Source organism: Protomyctophum parallelum (assembly GCF_964188405.1).
Source record: "Protomyctophum parallelum genome assembly, chromosome: 3".
NCBI lineage: Eukaryota > Metazoa > Chordata > Actinopteri > Myctophiformes > Myctophidae > Protomyctophum > Protomyctophum parallelum.
In genome coordinates, this window is record NC_139698.1 from 18,303,676 (window position 1) to 18,318,423 (window position 14,748).

Sequence of the window (14,748 nt, forward strand, 5' to 3'; positions counted from 1 at the left end):
TTGCTGCCTTACGGTGCTGAAAAGTGCCGTAAAAACGGCTCGGGAAATAAGGAAAAGTACCGAATTAATTTAAAAGGTTTATATTCTAAATGTCCGTAAGGCATATAAATATTGTTAAAAAAACGATAACGAATGCCATTTTGTCTATCATTTCAGTTCGTTTTAGTTAGTTTTGTGAACACACAATACAGTTTTAGTTTAGTTATCGTTTTTTAATTTATTTTAGTTTCAGTTTAGTTTCAGTTAACTAAAATGTTTTTTTAATTCTAGTTTTCGTTTTTTCGTTAGTTATAGTTAACTATAATAACCTTGCTAGGCACCCCTTTTGGTGTTAGCATTATGTTATGCTCATAGCACGCCACCGAGTGGCGCGCTACGAGCTTGTAGGTCTGCTATTTTTGAAAAATCGAAGAACGACTGACATAGAAACATAGATTTTTCAGAAAACTGTCAGGATGTAGAAGAATTTTTTTTAATCTGATCTCAGGTCAAAATGGGCTATAGATTCACCACGTGTCAAGTACCCAAATTGGAGAAGGAGGGCACACGTACTGTCACTTGCTGGTTCAGGGGATTTTTATGTAATGTCCACGATATGCAACGTTTCGGTCCTGCTTCGACCTCATGCCTGAGATTCAATTCAAGATTCAAGACTTTATTGCCATGTCAACAGAGTTGATTGGAATTTGTTTCAGTGCACTAAAAACATACGATACATACACATATTCACATCACATAATCAGACAGAACACGATACAAAAGTACAGACATCATATGAGGGGGAGCAATAACTAAGAAGAATGCAAAACGTTACAATTCATGTTGAATAAATAAATAGCAAATTCATCACAGTTCATCGTTTTCCAAAGCAGCTTCACGCTGTAAAGTGCGAGTGAAAAGAGGGTCGGCATTCAGGAGGCGAACCGCCTAGGGATAAGTGCTGTTCTTAAAGCGGAGAGGTGTTGAACTTTAGAGACCGGAGTCTCTTACCTGAGGGCAGGGGGTGCGAAAAGAGAGCAGGCAGGGTGGGAGGGGGTCAGCGATCACCTTCTGCATCCGGCACTTAGTGCATATGGTGTAGAATCAGATAGAGGAGACGGATGGGAGGTCGAGGCCAATGATTTTTGACGCTGTGCATACCACCCTTTCCAGCCGTTTCCTCTCTTAAGTCGGTGGTAAGGAAGGAAGGGAGGTCGAAAGACCAAAACGTGGCATATTGTGGACATTAAATAAAAAGCTCTTGGACTAGCAAATGGCAACTAGTGTGCAGGTCTCCTCCTCCTCCTCCTCCTCCTACGTGTCTGCAGTCTGCTGCTTTGCCGCTGACGCACCTGCTTTGATTTAGTCATTAAGTCTCTCCTCAAGTACCCAAATCAAAATGGCTAACTTTGCATAACGGGTTTAACTGTTTAACTGAACATTCTCACACTACACACGGTATAATATCAAAGCAGCGCAGCGGTATGGCTCCAGCACTGCTTCTGATCTGCGGGTGGTCTGTTTGCGTCAAAGCAGTGTTGTTTTCGTCGACTAAATAAGTTGTGATTATTTTAGGTCTATTTTTGTGTTTGTGCGTGTGTCTAAAACCCTCATACACTATAGGCTATATCAGCTGTTCTGTGCGCACATGTATAGGCGCACACATGAGCCAACCCAGACTCATCCTAGTCTATAAAACTATGTGGACTCATGCGATATGGCCACTGGACTTGTGGAATATGGTCTCTGGACCTTAGTTTAGCACTCTGTGCATTGGGCCACGTGCAATAAGGGCTACGTGCAATATGGACAGATCATGTTTTTCTTCTTCCTCTCTTATCTTATTTATTACTTATTTAAATGACTACTGCTCACGTGCTCAGTTCATTACTACTGTACTACTGTAATTAATGTATCCTCCTTGCTGACATGTTTGCACTATTGGTGAGATGCGAAAATACTTTTCGCTGTGCTGTAATTGTACTGTACATTGACAATAAATTGAATCTCTCATCTCACACACGCGCGTGTGTGTGAGTGCGAAGTACGTGCACCTGATGCCCTATACCACTGGGTGAGGAGAACCTGGCTTGTTGCTGATGTGTTGTTGGTTGTTGTTGATGATGAGAAATTGTTAAAATGTGTGTGTGTGTGTGTGTGTGTGTGTGTGTGTGTGTGTGTGTGTGTGTGTGTGTGTGTGTGTGTGTGTGTGTGTGTGTGTGTGTGTGTGTGTGTGTGTGTGTGTGTGTGTGTGTGTGTGTGTGTGTGTGTGTGTGTGTGTGTGCATAGATGTCTTACAACCTGGTGTGGGCGTGTAACCGGCTAAATCGTCTGTATCTGCGCTGCAAGAGCAGAGCAGAGGACCAGGAACTGGTATGAGACATTATTATTATTATTTATTATTATGAGACAAAACACTGAAGCTTTACAATGTTCACATCACATGTCATACATGTCCTGTCTACCAACCGTACTGTGTGTGTGTGTGTGTGTGTGTGTGTGTGTGTGTGTGTGTGTGTGTGTGTGTGTGTGTGTGTGTGTGTGTGTGTGCGTGTGCGTGTGTGCATGTGCACGTGTGCGTGCGTGTGTAGAGACAGTGCGAGAGTGATCAGGAGGACACGGACACCAAACCGGCCTCTTTGATTCGCCGAAGGCTCAGCAGCACTACCTAATGACAACCACCAGGCGGAGCCAGAGTTCAACGTACACCATGATGGACTGCAAGCCACTGGTTCCCTATACAGAGACTGTGTTATTTACCCCCTCCCCCCCCTCCCCAGGGGTCCTTGAGGTGGTCAATCAAAATGATTGATAGTTTGGGGAACCAAATGGACTCTTACAGGTGTGTAACTCTGACAGCGGAAACCAAATGGACCCGTATTTTGAGTTATATGGGGGTCTGTGGCCTGTAATGGTCTTTGGAATTATACAAGTTTCAGAACCTCTCACTCACTGCTTTAGGCGTTTTCTCCGACGTCTGCCTCCCACGTCACGTGGCAGCCAAGAAATGGCTGATCTACAAGCTTACGACGCGGCACAGAGTGACGCGTTGTAACGCTTGTAGATCTGCTAATTCTGCTTTTTTGTTTTGAAATGAAAGTTTGAAAATGAGTATGAAAAGTGTGAACAGGGACATGGACACAATTATGACGAAATAAATGCAATTAGACGAAAGACGATTGTGTCATAATTGTGGCGACCCTACTGTTTTTTTTTCCTCCGATGTTCACTATTTTCAAATGGTCATATTATATCAGTGCCACCCCAGATAGCATAGTTATTTTTGACGTGACATATTTTGAGTAAATTCTTGGAAGATTTTGAATATTCAAAACCCTCCACCCTAAATCACAGTTTTGCTTCGATTCAATTACGCCTGTGATTAATCGTTAAAGGGGACACTTCACACCTGTTGCAACCAGATCTTATTTTAATGATGTTTGGAAGACAAGAAATCCTGGGGTTTTTATGTGGGTAAAATGTGTTTTTTTTTTAGATATTTTAATATTTTAAAGTGTCCATGATGTCATGGACACTGGGCTCACTTACTTCCTGGACTACATGTTGTCTCAGTAAGACAGCCCTCCACCTATATCCACAAGGAGGAACAGTGCACCGAAGCATTATGGGAATTGTAGTCCGGGAAGGAATTGAGCCCAGGGTCCATGACACCATGGACACTTTGAAATACTAAAATGTCTAAAAACACATACTACCCACATAAAAACCCCAGGAAAGTCTTTATTGTCGGCCAAACATCATTAAAATAAGATCTGGCTGCAAAAGAGGTGAAGTGTCCCTTTAAAAAAAACGTATGTGAGATGATTTGTTGTTGTTGTTTATTGTTTACAATAGTCGGTGTAACCATTAGTTGAGCCCGTGTTTTGAATGTTTACAGTTTTTCTGGACTTGTGAGTGTGCATTATGTATTGTATGTTTGCAGTGGTGGAAAGCAGCTCAGTACATTAACCCATATTGGACGGGAACCCCTTTTGGTGTTTTAAGCATTGTTATACTTTAGCTATTGAAAAATAGCAGATCTACAGGCTCATAGCCACGAGCTTGTAGATCTGCTATTTTTTTGAAAAATCGTGGAAATGTGTGCAAATCTTTGAATATATATTCTTTCACAGTGAACGTTTTTAACTCAAATATTAGTTTCTGGGGGGGTCCCTGGAACAACATATTTTGGGAATGGGGTCCACGGCCAAAACCAGATAATTCTGGGTAAAATGTAAAAGGCTGAGCACCACTGACATAGAAACAGTGTTTTTCAGAAAACTTTTAGGATTTTGTATAGGTACTATTTGTATACTTTATTTGAGTATTTCCAACTTCCAATACTTTTTACTTCTACTCCACTACATCTCGGATCCAAATGTTGTACTTGTGTACTCCACTACATTTGTTTGAAAACTTTAGTCACTACTAGTTACTTTTGTAGATTTTGATTTTAATCACAAAAGAACATATACAGTAACTACTTCAGCCCCATATACATTTCGGAAAATAGCCGATCTACAACAAGTGCACAATGTGTCGCATTGTGAGCTTGTAGATCTGCTATTTTGTATGCACAATGTGCACAGTGTGTACTTTGAACTTGATTTTGAGATTTGAGTTAAAAATGTTTGCTCCGAAAGAATATATATTCAAAGATTTGCCCCACATTTTCACGATTTTTCTAAATTCGCTCGTAGCTACTATTCGCTACAAGCTTGTATAGATAGGTCTGCTATTTTTCAATAGATTTTTGATACATTTGAAACACTTGAAAGTAAACTGGACATTCTGCGTTATGATTACTTTAAGTAAGTATACATTTAGAAGTATTTGAGTATATCCACATTGCAGTAGTATTGTCTGATACTTTTACTGAAGTAAAACAAATTGGGAGTACTTTTCCCCACCACTGTATATATGTTTGCTACGGTATGTGTAATAAGAAAAGTGTTTGTATGCCTATATTACATGTATAGTACCGTGTCGCTTACGGCATGCGGTATGTGCAATGTGTACTTTGAACTTCATAAAGCGTTTTTAGAGCTGTTGATTGCATCTCGCCTATATTCCTCGCCTCAAATATTTGTGACAGACATCCTTTGATTGATTGATTGAATACTTTTTTAACAGTTTTCCGAAGTGTGCGTGCGTGCGTGCGTGCGTGCGTGTGTGTGTGTGTGTGTGTGTGTGTGTGTGCATGCATGCGTGCGTGCGTGCGGCAGATTGACATGACCCAGGTGCTCTCTGCTCGGTCTTGGATCAGTCAACTGTGACCATAGCAACCGGTCTGTTATCCGTAGCAACGGTCTGTTATCCATAGCAACGGTCTGTTGTTCGTCTAGGTCTGCTAAAGGTCTGAGCAGTAAGAGAGTGGAGACACTATAGCGTTGACTCCCATTGTAACAATGGAATGCGGAAGTGCTCATTCTATCTCAATGGGATAGTTCCAATGTTTGGAACTATAGCCCATAGGCGCCCGCCTTGCGGCGAGATCAAAGCGTGTCGCTACTCTCCTACACTCAGAGTGCAGTGACCGACCAATCGGAATCAAGCATTCCGCCGGGCCACGTATAATAACGTGATATAGATCTGGGCCGGTTGGAATGAAAACCTGGATGGAGCAGGACTGAACAGCACGTCTCTGTCCCGAGAGAAGATCTAACAGAAGATCCATTCTTTGAGACACATCCAGGTTTTTGCGGGGGTCAAACAAAAGAATCACGTGACGCTGATCCCCTTCCCCTATTGGCTCATTCTAGGAACATGACGTATGTGTATAGCTGCAGTTACGTGCACACATAAACATCAAAGGGGGATTCAGCCCCCTGCCCTTTTATCCGTCTGTAAAACAACTGCCCTCTCCAGACCACGAATGCAGCATTTACTACACGGTGAAAGAAATGCAAAAATGCCACTTCTTTCCATGCCATATATACTGGAAGGCAGCATTCAGGAGAATTGCTTTTTTTCTCTTTTTTGTCTCCTGTACTTGAACGCAGCATTTTGCGTTGAACAAATTTGTTTTGAAATCCATGTCGTTACACCCCATCTCCACTATAGCTAAAGAGTGCTGGGTTGCGCCCCGAAAATAGCCGATCTACAAGCTCACAACGCGCTGCAGCGCGACACGTTGTGAGCTTGTAGATCGGCTATGTTCGCCAAAACACACAGGCCCCTTTTCCACCGGTTGGTTCCCAATGGGAACCGGTTCAGTTCTTTTTGGTTTTTAGTCCATGAGCCAATTGGAACGTTAATTATGAATTGAGTGGGCAAAACCATACCTATATTAGATTGTTATCACCATGAAACTTCCCCAATTGAGTACTTACACGAAGACAATGATTTATTGTATTACAAATTTTACATTTTTAAATATGCAAATGAGGCATTATGTAGGAAAATATGCAAAATAATCGAAAATATGAAAAAGCTACTATACTGTGGAAGGGTTATCATGTATTAATTTACTTGTATTGATCAACAATTGAATATAGGGTATAGTTTGCCCACCAATTCTGGAGCTTTGGCTCATGGACTAAAAAGAAGAAGAAGAAGAAGAAGAACTGAACCGGTTCCCACTGGGAACCAACCGGTGGAAAAGGGGTCACAGTGACGATAAGTGCTTGGTCCCCAACGTGTGGTCCGGTGGACCAGCGCGGGGCCCAAATGGACACTGAACTACAGGTTCTGTAATCTCTCTGGACATGCAGCAGAATCTGTCAGCACTTGTTGTCACTGCCCTAAACATGTGACGTTGTTGTTAGTAGGAATAAACACAGAAGCACCAGTGGGCTAAGAAAGGGGAGGAGCCAAACTGACTTCATTCTTCTATACACAAAATAGGTGGTGCACCCAGAGATAACACAAAGAAAGAACAAGAACAGCCATCTGTACACTCAACTGTCTGTCCAAAACGATCGAGAGTCAAAGTGTTCCACTTCTTGCATCCGTATTTGTTTTCAGGGCATGTCATAATTATGCAAAACAAATCTGACCTGTCTGAAGTGAGTGGTACTGTACTGTACTGTACTGTACTGTACTGTACTGTACTGTACTGTACTGTACTGTACTGTACTGTACTGTACTGTACTGTACTGTACTGTACTGTACTGTACTGTACAAGCTTTCCTCCCTGGCACAACAGTGGCATTTGGTATTTGGCCTTGGTATGAAAAGGGTTATAAACCACTGCTCCAACTGATCGTCATGCTGTGTAGAGTTCTGGGTTTGTTCGTAATATGTTCTGTTCTCTTGGATTACTGCCTGCCTATAGGGCTGTCACGATTACACACACATTTACCATTACATTGTTGCACACTTAATTGCGATTGACGATTGAATCAGTGGTGGAAAGTACTTTTACTTAAGTACTGTACTTAAGTACAATTTTGAGGCATTTGTACTTTACTTGAGTTTTTCCAATTTCCAGTACTTTTACTTCTACTCCACTATACATCTCAGAGCCAAAATTTGTACTTTTACTCCACTACAATTTTTTGAAAACTTGAGTTACTAGATACTTTGGAGATTTTAATTTTGATTAGAAAACATACATTAGCCACTTCAACCCTATACATTTCGGCCATTTGAAAATAGCCGATCTACAAGCTCACTGCGTCGCAAGGCAGGGATTTAATTGTGGATTGAATTGTGTTTTTGGCATTGGACATCGGAACATAATACAATGTTGATATCTATTTGGTGTTTATAGCTTCATAATCACAGTTGAAATTGCAGAGGGCGGATATGACAAACATTTAAGTTATGCTATATGTTTGCTATTTTTTGCGTGATACGGTTGAATGATGAAGTATAGAATATATAGGGCTTTTACGTGGTTGAGGATATAGCTGCTGTAAACCTTTCTTATAGTAATAGATTGTATTATTTACTCTTTATATTCACTGTTGAGACTGTGTGTACTGTACTGTCCATATTTCTACTGGTTGACAATGTACACAGTCACAGAGTATATATAGTACTATATATCACTCATATCCACTGTTGGCAGTCTGTACATACTGTATATACATTCATAGGTGATGGATGTATTCATGATTGTACAGGGTTCAAGTAGTTAACCCATTTTAGACCTGAGCTGGATTCTACAAAATGTCAGACAGTTTTCTGAAAAACCTCATGTATACTGTATGTCAGTGGTTCCATCTCAAAATATATTCTTCCAGGGACGCCAAGAAGCAACGATTTGAGTTAAGAACGTTCATTCTGAAAGAATATACAGTATATATCCAAAGACTAAATGGAAACTAAATTAAAACTAAGCTATGATGACTAAAACTGAGACTAAATGTATTGACAATTTCGTCAACAGCTAGGTACTAGACTAAAATGCTAGCAAGGGGACTAGTGGGCAAGAGTCATTTTACACTTGGTTGCATGCTGAACATAGCAGATCTACAAGCTGTGTGTGTGTGTGTGTGTGTGTGTGTGTGTGTGTGTGTGTGTGTGTGTGTGTGTGAGGGTGTGTGTGTGGGTGTGTACCTGCGTGCGTGTGTGTGTGTGTGTGTGTGTGTGTGTGTGTGTGTGTGTGTGTGTGTGTGTGTGTGTGTGTGTTTGTGTGTGTGTGTGACACAGAAGGCCTGTACACTGATGAATAAAGATCTTCCCACACTTTGCATACCTCCCTCTGCCTATGCTCTCTCTCTCTCTCTCTCTCTCTCTCTCTCTCTCTCTCTCTCTCTCTCTCTCTCTCTCAGAGGAAGTTCATATTATGTTATTAGGCATTTCATCATAGAAGAGGCCGAGGACTCTGCGGTGAGTAAAGTTTTTTAAAGATAGCGAAGTTAGTAGATCTACTGTATACAGTACAGGCACACCAGTGTTGATTTTGTCGACTGATGTCGAAAGATGTTCGTCGACTACCTTTTTTCACTGAACAAAACGGAATTAAAACTATGCTATGACGACTAAAACTGAGGCTAAATATATTGTCAATTTCGTCAACAAATAGAAACTGGACTAAAATGTTAGGCAGGGCTAGTGGAGAGCAAGAACAAAATTATGACACCATTGGGGCCCCCCAAAAATGTGACTAAAACTAAATGAAATTTTATTCAAAGGACTGACTAAACCTATACATCTACATTTGCTGTCCAAATGAACACGCTGTGAGCTGCGTAACCATCGCACAACGAAGCAAAATGTGTCTAATACAATCTATTATCTAATATGAAATGATTTATTTATCGTTGTTTGTTCATTCACACATTAATTATTTGCAGCACAGCACATGGCACACACACACCTCACTCTCTCTCTCTGTCACACACACACACACACACACACACACACACACACACACATACACACACACACACACACACACACACACACACACACACACACACACACAGGGTGACCAGATGTCCCTCTTTGCGTGGGACCCTAATTTCCAAGACTTTTATGTATGTGTCCCTTTAATGCCCATATATGGAGTGCAGGCATGCCCAAATATGGAGTCTATATGCAGATGTCAGAACATAAGTTTGTGATGTCAGAACAGGCCAGGTCCATATATGGAGCCTGGGCAGGGGCCCTGTCCAGAGCCCGGGCAGAGACCTTTTGTGGCGGTTCTGGATAACCGTGGGTCCGACCGACTCGACACCGGGCACTGCCCTCCCTGTGGAGGTGTGGGACGCGTGTGTCGAATTCGAAGTCGGTGGGGCGAACGGTTCTCAAGTTACGTGGACGTACACACGTACAGAGCATGGTGCATTTAGATAGACTATAGAGTTATGTCTGTGTCCCTTTTATGCCCATATATGGAATTCATTATCAGGCATGCCCAAATATGCAAGTATGCAGATGTCAGAACGTCATTGTGATGTATGTCAGAACAGGCCAGCTCCATATATAGAGATCTAAGGGGTGGTCAGGTGTGATCAATTGGCTAATTTGGGGTGAATGCCCCCACCCTATTATGTCTCTGTCCCTTTTATGCCCGTATATGGAGTTCTTTGGAGTTCATCTGGCATGCCCAAATATGGAGTCTATGCACTGATGTCAGAATGATGTCAGAACAGGACAGCTCCATATATGGAGACCAGGTCCAGAGCACCGGGCAGAGGCCTTTTTTGTGGCGGTTCTGGACAACCGTGAGTCCGACCGACTCGACACCGGGCACTGCAGTCCCTGCGGGGGTGTGGGAGGAACGCGTGTGTCGTTTTGGTTCTCGCGGTTCTCGCTTCTCGAGTTACGCGCATTGACCCATTCAGAACGGGAACCCCTATTGGTGTTTTAAGCATTATGTTATACTTTAGCTATTGAAAAATAGCAGATCTATACAAGCTCATAGCACGGCATCAAGTGCCACGCTACGAGCTTGTAGATCTGCTATTTTTGAAATATTGTGAAAATGTTGCACAAATCTTTGAATAATATACAGTATAGTCTTTCAGAACGAACGTTTTTAACTAAAAAAATGCTTCTGGCGGGGGGTCCCTGGAACAACATATTTTCAGATGGGGTTCGGCAGGCCAATTACATATATTTTGGGTCCTTGACATAAAATAGTTTGAGCACCACTGATTCAGAAAACTGTCATGATTTACAAACCTTTTTTTTGTTTTTTTTAATCGGCCTCAGGTCTGACTGTAGTACACACTACCACAGAGACAAGAGACGTGACACACACACACACACACACACACACACACACACACACACACACACACACACACACACACACACACACACACACACACACACACACACACACACACACACACACACACACACACGGAGGAGTAGTTAGGGCTAATTACACCAACATTAGTTACCTATCGTGTTCTGTGACTCGGGAGCATTATAATATGGAGCAGTGAGTGAAAACCATCGCAGAGTGACATAATTCGATAGACCACACATGTTCGTGTAACACTGCGGCTGTGTGTGCGTGCGTGTGTGCGTGCGTGCGCGGGGTGGGGGGGAGGTCACGTGACTCAGGTGAGTCTCGGTAGAGACGTCTGGAAGTATCAGTCAGTGGCTCGTCAACAAAAGGTAAGATTTGAATCAATAAAGATACAAAGTGTCCGTTTGTACTTTGAATGGCGCCGTTTGAAATGTAACGTAACGTTTGACACACAATACACATTGTGTTATACAGAGACAGTAGACGTGTGCGTGTCTGTTTATTATTTATCCGGAGTGGAGGAGGCTGGAGGGAGCAAAATAGTTTTGGAAGCATGAAAGGACGAAACGCGGATGGGGATGAGGGGGGCAGCCGGCAGGTCGCAGGTGTAATGCTTCATTTATAGCCTCTTATTAGTTATGTGCCTACACCGTCGTGTAGTATATAGGCTCATAAAATATCAACTTTCTATGACTATTACGTCCATAACTGTAGCAAGGCTAGTTGTATTCATTAGGCTACAGCACAAAAGCCAACTAAAAGCACCAGAACTGTGAGTGTTGTTTATTATCTGCTGTGCCATCGAACCCATTGTTGCTGCATGGCAGGTGGATGCTGCAGCAGGCAGCTTAATTAATACCACATGTGTGCAGTTAAACTGATCACCTGTACTGTACACAGTGGTGGAAAAAAGGACTCAATTGTTTTACTTAAGTAAAAGTACCAATACTGCAATTTAGAACTACTTTGTTACAAGTAAAAGTAGGCTACGGAATTGACAATGTACTTGAGTAAAACTACAAAAGTATATCGGAATAAAAATGTACCTAAAGTACTAAACGTAAAAGTACTCATTGTGCAGAATGTGCCATTTCACAAGTTCAAAATGTGTACACAATCTATTGAAAATAGAACATCTACAAGCAGAGGCGTATCTACAATAAGGCGAGGGCAGGCGTCCGCCTGTCCAAATCCATTTCTGGCCTGAAATTATATATATAATAAAGTACAAATACCTCAAAATTGTACTTAAGTACAGTACTTAAGTAAAAGTACTTAGTTACTTTCCACCACTGTACTGTACACAGGTGATTTGACCTGTTGTACCAGCAGGTGTCTATGTATCTGTATGAAATCTAAACTCTGATTAGAATCAGCTGTGTGCATGTGGCATGTGGCGTACGTGTAAAAGACAAAAAGAAAGTCAAAACTAAATGTTTTATTCACGTGTAAACAACACGTGTGAACGAGCGGTCAGTTTGACAGACGGATACATTTGCAATGGTACACTATAGGCAGGATAGGATACCATAGGCTACAGTATGGCATACTGTGTATACTGAAAAGGAAAGACCTAATATTGTCATTGTGACAATGTGTTGATGTTTCAGCCTAAACGTTACTGTATGAAATCTAAACTCTGGATCAGTGTACCGTTTAAAAACACGTTAAAAAAGCAGCTCAACACGTCTGGCGAGCTGTGTGTGTGTGTGTGTGTGTGTGTGTGTGTGTGTGTGTGTGTGTGTGTGTCATGTGTGTGGTGCAGTATTCAGGGCTTGACACTAAGGTCTCAGAGACACTTTGGGCAAGTACAGGTCAAGTTCTACTTGCCCCAAAGGTCTTGTCCACTTGGCCCCAAAACTAAATCCATTATAAAATGGTGTGTAAAAATGTAATTAACGTTCAATTTAAGACTTAATTATTTTACTTTCTGGGGCTGTGCGATAAAAACAATATGTCATACCTCAATTTCTATGGCAAATACCGGTACCTACATATCTATGAATATATGACTAATATGGGTTCACACTTTTTATTTTATATTTTTAAGTGTAGTGTAGTGTAGTGTAGATAAACAGTGTTCTTATTGTACATTACACAGACCAGAAGACAGAGCGTTCTGGTGTTTATCTATCTAATATAATAACATATCTAATGTTGTGTTTATGGACGGTTGCCTCTCTCCTCTCAAACGGTCACTTGACCGCAACCTGAAAGCACAAACTCCATCTGCCTGGAAGTTTTCTATTAATTAGGGGCAGGTGGGCAACCTCTTAGTGTCAACGCCTGGTAGGCTATGTACCAGTGTTGTTTTTGGCAGCAAAATTTGATTTTAGTTTTGGTCTTTAGTCTTTTGAATAGTTTTAATTTAGTTTTAGTCACCTGGAATGTTTTACTGTTAGTCTAGTTTTAGTCAAGTAAATGTCATGAGGTTTTAAGTCGACTGAATCGGTTGATTTAGTTAACTAAAATGCATTTTGGCAGGCCTTGATGCAGTCGAAATGGCAGATTTTACACAAAATAGCCAAAATAGCATATCTAGATCGGCTATTTTCAGTGTAAAATGACTTATACTGGATGTAAAAAAAAAAAAACACGAAATTGTCGATATATTCAGTCTTAGTTTTAGTCATCATAGCTTAGTTTTCATTTCGTTTCTATTTAGTTTTTGTCAGTGAAAAAAGGTAGTCGACGAACATTTTTCGTCTTAGTTTTAGTCGACAAACTCATGTATGGTGAAATGGAAATAATCTAGTAATATGTCCATTATTGTCTTTTTAATGTTGACTTTGAGTCATGCTCACTCTCATGACGTGTGTCACACAATGTCAATGTTGACCGACCTCACTGACTCATTGTCTTCGCCCTGTGAAGTTCCTTGTATGAACAGGGTCAGTGTACACACACACACACACACACACACACACACACACACACACACACACACACACACACACACACACACACACACACACACACACACACACACACACACACACACACACACACACACAAACCACAAATAGCATCCAATGATGGATTGATATACTGTATTTATTCATCATGAAAAAAAACCCAGATGCAATAGTAACATGCATCTGGCTCAGGGGTAGAGTAGCCGGTAGAGCTGGGAAAACCGTGAGGTTCCCAGTTCGATCCCGGGCTCTACCCCCGCAGTCGAAGTGTCCTTGAGCAAGACTCTGAACTCCTAATCCCGATGTGCAGGTTGGTGCCTAATTGCATGGTTTCCTATCCATGTAAAGCACTTGGAATTAAATTGCTAAAATTGCTATTTAACGTTTACTTTCTGAGATGCAGCTTCAGTCTGATAATCACGCTAATGTTTTAGCAGATTGCTGTGTAATTGCGCCCATTGTCCAGTTAAATAGACACTATAACATAGTAACTAAACGACACGCTATAAAGCAATACAAACACATGAGAAAAGGTCATACGCTAGTAGTAGTCATATCTCATCCCCACTTCCCCTATCCCGATCCGTTTGGTATGTGTATGGTCTAATAACTTGTACATATTTCTTTGTTAATAGATGCGGGAGAATAATTTCATAATAGTGAAAGACGACGACATAAAGCAGGTCATTGTTTTGTCACATCAGCCAGTTGATCCTCTGCTAAATTCAGAAATGTTTGGAACCTAAGGCCTAATCCCCTTGAAACGTATAGCGTCATTCATTATTTTTGGCATGTGTTGTCTGTTGTGACAGGACAACAACACATGAACATTCGGCGAAAACAGGCTGATCTCGTGAGCTTATCAGATCAGTTATTTTCAGCGAAGAGAGTTGGTGTGGGGGGTGGTGGGGGAAAAAAAAAGAAGAAGTGGGCCAAGAGTAGACCCCTGGGGGACCCCGGTCAATGAAGTCTATGTTGGGTTTAAGTGGTTATAGGCTTTAAAGATACTGCTTTAGGCTTATAGGGACATATCCCCTCGCTATGTCAGATGGAACTGTGTTGTCAAATGAACCCCCAAAACCATGCAGCGATGTGATATATTGTCCTTCTTGGAAACACTAACTGCTGGCTTTTCTAGGCACGGCAAGGCAGTGGCTCAGGGAAGGGGAGGGTACTCGCCTACTCGGGCTCCCCCTAGTG

General features: G+C 41.6%; 1 protein-coding gene across 1 annotated transcript in view; it reads left to right on the forward strand.

Annotated features, from left to right (window-relative positions):
* The window catches only part of LOC310855585 (death-associated protein kinase 2-like), a 42,491-nt gene extending 39,063 nt beyond the window's left edge, over positions 1-3,428 (forward strand). The window contains exons 11-12 of the mRNA XM_083760651.1: positions 2,269-2,352; positions 2,571-3,428. Coding sequence (XP_083616777.1) covers positions 2,269-2,352; positions 2,571-2,651 — 165 coding nt within the window. The 3' untranslated portion in view covers positions 2,652-3,428. The remainder of the gene's footprint in view (positions 1-2,268; positions 2,353-2,570) is intronic.
* Positions 3,429-14,748: the final 11,320 nt, after the last annotated feature.